Source organism: Lissotriton helveticus, chromosome 7 (genome assembly GCF_964261635.1).
Source record: "Lissotriton helveticus chromosome 7, aLisHel1.1, whole genome shotgun sequence".
Lineage (NCBI taxonomy): Eukaryota > Metazoa > Chordata > Amphibia > Caudata > Salamandridae > Lissotriton > Lissotriton helveticus.
This window is the reverse complement of record NC_136068.1, coordinates 570,039,108-570,045,107: the sequence shown is the minus strand read 5'-3', so window position 1 is coordinate 570,045,107 and position 6,000 is coordinate 570,039,108. Positions and strand designations below refer to the sequence as shown.

Genomic DNA, 6,000 nt, shown 5'->3' with positions numbered 1-6,000 from the left:
AATTACCATGAATTTACTGCGAGTGAAACCTAAATAGTGAGACTAACAGTAAATGTCCCAAAAAATGGGTAGTTAAAAGTGGAAAATGCTAGTGGACCAAATGGGCGGAACCCATTTCCAACAACTATGCATCAAAGTGTTTACAAATCATACATTTCCGTACCTAGTGGAGGGACATACACCTAAGAACCAATAAGGCAACGTTTTTCACAGATTCGCAATATGCACTGATGAAAAGCCACGCTAGAATACTAACAGACTAGAGAGGTGACCACACTGAGCATTTTATTTCACAATTTTCTGAAAAGTTGCTGAATGTTTTTCTTAAAAAATGTATACAATTTACAATCAAATTTGATTTGATGTCCATTTGCTTTGACAATATATATCAGAGGGACCGTTATCTCAAGATAAAGACACAGTTCTCATAATAATGTAGATTTTGAAACCATGATCACAGGATCTCGCCAACACATTAACACATCTTGCGCTCTTGCACAATACTATTGAGTTTCTAATTAGTTGCAACTTCTACAGGGGTTGGCACTTCATTATCTTCCAATATGACATACCTTGTTTTTAAATGGGCAGTGCTAGGACATGACCATTGAAGGGCACATCCAATGAGGAACTAGCGCTTTAGTTAATAAATAAAAAGGCACTACAAAATCATGGCCAATGGGGGAAATCAATTTGCTACGAAGCACTCCCAGCGGGAACACTTCTGTGCAGTGGCAGAAAGGGTGTGAACACCTAGCCACGGCAGGTTTTCCCTTAGCACTGGTCTTACACCTCTACCACCCGAGGTCTGCTTTGCCTTCTGAATTCACACTCTCCATGAGATTCACGTGTAAAACACTTTGAAGGCTCTAAACATACAAAACTGTGCAACATAAAAATATTCTGTAGCAATAACAAGATTTCATTAACATCAGCTAGGAATAGCCACTAAATACGTAAATAAGGCCTGGAAACACAGGATTTTAAAACATGTTTCAGTGCATCCCATATTCAAAAAACATTATTTTTGGGTGACAAATGAAGAGAACTGAGTATGAAAGGAAGACAAGGACGAACAGGGATGAAAAGCCTGGCATTCATTTACTAAACCTCTCTTGGTGGTAATGGTTATTTAATAAATACATGTACATCATGTAATAATCTAAATATAAGGAGTCCAAGAACGGATATTAAGAAAATACTTTCCTGAAAGGAAGTAGAACAAGAACATGGAAACCTTTCCTTAGAAGTGTTTGCAGGCGACATGGAGGAGGTTGAGGGGAGCATAGGCAGGTTCTAAAAGACAGTGAAAACTCAATAGATAAACAAAAAAAAGCACATAACCTTGAAGTGTACCATTAGGGACACTACAGACTGGCTCTTGAAAAAGATCCTTCACTGTGGCTTTGATGGCATTGAGCTGTCACACAGGAGTTGTGTTAGATCAAACTTCACAAACAGAGCTCTCCAAAAGATGAATCAAGAACCCACAATACCTTTAAGAGTCTGACAGTACGGCTATGAGGCCGAACTCCTAAACCTACTAACCTCCTCTTCCCTCAAAGTGTATTATAACCAATTATATCTTTCGTATCCCAAATGCACACTGGATCTATCAGAACAGAAAACATGATGTCGCATCACGCGCAGCAACTCCATGTGAGGCGAGCTTTAGATATAATGTTCACTCTCAGAGTGAGGGCTCATCACCTATACAAATACTGAGAGTAGAAAGATCAGCTTTCCCTTCTCTTTGTAAGGCAGCTTTGGAATCTAAGCAGAGCCTCCATTTCAGATGAGTGCATGGCTCAGACCTCACTTCTCGGAATAAAACACACTGGTTCCTTGTGGGGCAGTCAGTTTGAGTCTCTGCAAAGTTCTCAGGAAGAATCGGGGAGGTTTGCACACTAGGGTTATATCCTTGTTGCCTTGCAGTCTTGGCAAGCAGAGCTGTCGGGCGTGCAGATGAAGCGGCAAATAGCGGACCTTTGCTTGCTCCAATCCAAGCTTCTTTAGAGTACCTTCTGAAAGCTTCTGCAGACACAGAAAAAAGCGGAGTAAGAGCCAGCATTTGCACACGCTCAGAGGAACATGCCCGCTATCCCACTGCTAGTCCCACCTCCTAGTCTGAGAGGACCATCCCAACACCAAGTTCTTAAAATTCCAAAACAAGGGAGCATCATCCTAGCAATCTTACCTGAGGTGCCAGCTTGTCCCAGTGAGAGTATTTGTGATCCCCCAGAATCGGACATTCCAATCCATAGGCCATGTGAACACGGATCTGGTGCTTGATGCCTGAATAAATCGAAAGAAAGCAGGTGAAGCTAAACATAACCTTCATTAAGGAGTGAAGCAGAATATTTACAGAAGTGTGCATGTGTACACACATTACTAAGCAGACATTAACCCCTTCGCTGCGGGGGTAATTCCCCCTCGGTGCGGGGGGATCCACGGCGCCGAGGTGCTCTTGACGAGCCCAGCTCGTCATGAGTCACAGTGGAGCTGTGCTCATGACGAGCCCAGCTCATCACAACCCCGCCCACGGATTAATTCGCCCACACAGGTGGAGAATCAATCGTGCGTGGGAGGCGCACAGCCGTTATGACGAGCCCAGCTCGTCATGAGCACAGCTCCACTGTGACTCATGACGAGCTGGGCTCTTCATGAGCACCGAAGGAGTTAAGGCACTAGGGCTGCAGAACTAAACAGAATCAGTATTAGCACTGCACGCTCTGCACAGAAAGGATGAGCCGGGAAGAGAAACAAGCACTGGCATAGCCAATAGGTCTCGCCTCTGGGACCTTAGGAGTGTTTAGCTATGCAGCACAATATCGGGGGTGCTGCACCACCTGGGATTGAATAGCTATACAATTACTACACACTGGATCATGCAATGTGATTGGGCAATGCATGCTTGCATCTGCTGCACGCTTCTTCCTGGGTGGCATAGCTTTCTTATAGGATAATAATGCAGTATAGAGACCATCGACAGGGGCATGTATGCGGAAAGCATTATAATGGCATAAAATAAGCATTGGCATCGTCAATAGATCCGGTACGCTCTGTGTGCCTTTTAACTTTGTCAATGCTGGTTTTGTTTTCTGCAAAGCTTTTTTAAGGAGCTATCGGGCACATGTCAATATAAAACAAATCATTGGTTTGGAAGCTTTAGTTTCCAGAAGTGCACACTGCTATTACAATCCCTGGAAGTAAGTAGTATTATGTGCAGAATGCAGACAGTGAGGTTAGCCGAAGGCTAAAGTGGGCTGACGCACTGCCATACGCTGAAGGGGAGGAAGAAAATGTGAATGATGCAATTGTTCATCAAAGGATTACTAAAAACCAAAATATATTTGGTAACGCAGTGGAAGGCGCTTTGCAAAGCTGGATTGGTCCCCTTTCTGTTGCTTATTGCTGCTATCTATATCTGTATATCAATGAGGTGCAACCAATGCCTAGACCGTGTTACCAAGTGTAAAAAATGACAAAATAATGAAGTAATACGTTTACAAATTGTGGCGCATTAAGCTGCATAATTTGCCTTTTCTTGTTGCATAATTTACTCAAGTCTGATGCATAATTAGGCCCTCTCCTGTCATGTAATTCCAGTGGCCCTGCCTATAGAAGACCATAGAAGGGGAGGCAGATCCAAATTACATTATAGGTCCATCATAGTATGGTTACTTTCACACTCTTTGGGAGACCAGTTTGCTAATAGCATATTGGCAATCATGTTTTTCACTGCATTTTTAAACAGAAGTAAACAGAACCGCTATGTCTGACTTGTTAAATAGGTTAAGAGCAGCCGATTTTACTGTGAAAAAATGTTTGTCATTCTGGAGGTCCCTATGAATACCTTTTCACAAGAGTGGGTGTGTGGCATTAAAAGGTTTGAAGACCACTGCTTTAGAAAATGAAATAAAGACAGCAGAAGGTTAAAGCAATCTGGTGGTGGTATTTGCCAGATCAAGATTTTTTTGGGCACAAGTTAAAGTATTGGTATTATCTTACAATAAGAATTGTAATTCATATAGTAAGCAATTATCATAATAACAATGTTATGCAGGGCTTTAACTGGGATAAAATACGTATGTGGGTTTCTAAAAGGGGTGTGGACTATGTAATTAGAGGCATGCTTAAGTATGTAACTACTTTTCTGCGATTCCTTTAGCGTGCCCACTGACTGATCGTTTAGTGCCTCTCAGTGCTTTCCAATAATTCTTCCCGATACATAACAGAACAACTGAAATACATCTAGAACCAGTCACGGCTATTGGCTTTAACTTTTTTTTTTTATTTCAGTAAAATGTTTATTGAAAATTATATTTACACGGTGCATAGCATATACACTTTTTAAGATACATTATTAACAACAATGGTTTTGTTGTAAATAATTAATATTGAAAAGGTTTCAATTCTGAAATTGTGCGACTATGCTGAACCATAATGCTTCTTATGTTCTGCCAGTGAGAAACAAACATCTAGGCTCATGCTCACTCCTTGGCCTGCACACAACAACTGTACGCTCTCAGACAAACAAGCTTTGGCCCCACTTGGTTATTTTTAACGATCAGGTTCAGATGCTGTGTGCTAACGTTGAAGAAAAAAAGTGGAACAAATGGACTGGAGAAAGCAGAATTCTCCCAAAAACGTGTATATCTAAGGAAGAGGGACAACTGAAGACGGCCTAGCGCCTTGACAATGAAACCATACATTGTGGTTTATGCATATCATTCTACACTGTATAACTAACATGCCTTCGACACCTTCTCCAGATATCGATGTTTTAAACATTACTGAGGCCCATTACAAGCATCTGGAGGCAACTCCGTTCATAGTATGCACTAAACATAAGAAATATGCTACACACAAAAAATACAAGAATGCAACCTCCTGCAAATAGCTAACACTCTTAGGGAATGCAAGATTAAAATAAACGTGAAATATAAACTGGAGCTAAACCGCTGACAGATTCCCTTTTAGTTTTTTGCATTCATTTTTCAGAAATCGATATTATTTTTACCAGTAAAGTGAAAGACATCAATATAGGGACCTAAGGACCGGTTTCAATGCTGTTCTTAAGCGCTACCAGGTCTGAGACTTAGAGGGACACTGGGACAGGCCCTCATAAAAAGCCCTGATGTTATATTATATACACTTGCATAGCAGTATTTTGAGATTAGTGTGGCCTTGCAGCCCTGTAAAATTTTGGGTACTGAGGATTTAATCACAAACTGGCGTCTGCCGTCTGAACGAGTGATGCGAGTGTCGTTAAAATACTGCTTTCGTGCATTTGTTTGGTTGTATGGGTGCCTCAATAATGAGTGCGTGTAACCCGAGTTCTTTTCCGGGAACAAAACATGGCAGGCTACTATTGGTGGAGGGGCACAGACCTTTTCTATCTTCAGCCCCGGTAAATTCTGTTCAGTCACCCATAACCCTGGTCCCGTCTCCTGGACTTTACGTGTGTCTACTAGGCATGCTATGTGGCCGAGACCACATTGCATAAAATAATTGTTATCCATCTGTCAGGTTGTGCTGGTCCGGGTGGAGGTGCAGTTTACAAATCAGATTTTTTGTTTGTGGCAAGATTATATTTAATACGCTCCTGTAGGTAAGGGTCTTTTCTTCGAGTCTTCTCACATTCAGTGAGTGCTGAAGCAGTACAAGCCTTTTTCCAAGATTCCCATTTTCGAGAACTCTCATGAAACCACGAGTGCTCATTACTGAAATGAAAAGAGTTCTACGATATTTATTAGTGTGTCTTTACACCCGAAAAGGAAATATTGATACAAATGCATCATGAAAGGATCCAGGTAACCGCAATGATGCAAGGGGATTCATTCAGAAGATGAATTGCAGTATCACGAGGAATATCCTTTTATATCTTCACAAAACTAGGCAACACCAGAGTTTTAGTAATAAACTCTGGCAATGTATTCAAATGGCGGAAGTAGTGGAGAAAATAAGCGAAAGCAGGAAGTTGTGCAAGGTGAAAGG

The 6,000-nt window shown here is 41.5% G+C and overlaps 1 protein-coding gene across 1 annotated transcript in view; it reads right to left on the bottom strand.

Annotated features, from left to right (window-relative positions):
• Positions 1-268: 268 nt before the first annotated feature.
• Positions 269-6,000, bottom strand: part of RPUSD4 (RNA pseudouridine synthase D4) — a 105,979-nt gene continuing 100,247 nt past the window's right edge. The window contains exons 6-7 of the mRNA XM_078652677.1: positions 2,198-2,295; positions 269-2,034 (exon numbers count right to left, since the gene is read on the bottom strand). Of these exons, the coding sequence (XP_078508803.1) occupies positions 1,816-2,034; positions 2,198-2,295 (317 nt within the window). The 3' untranslated portion in view covers positions 269-1,815. The remainder of the gene's footprint in view (positions 2,035-2,197; positions 2,296-6,000) is intronic.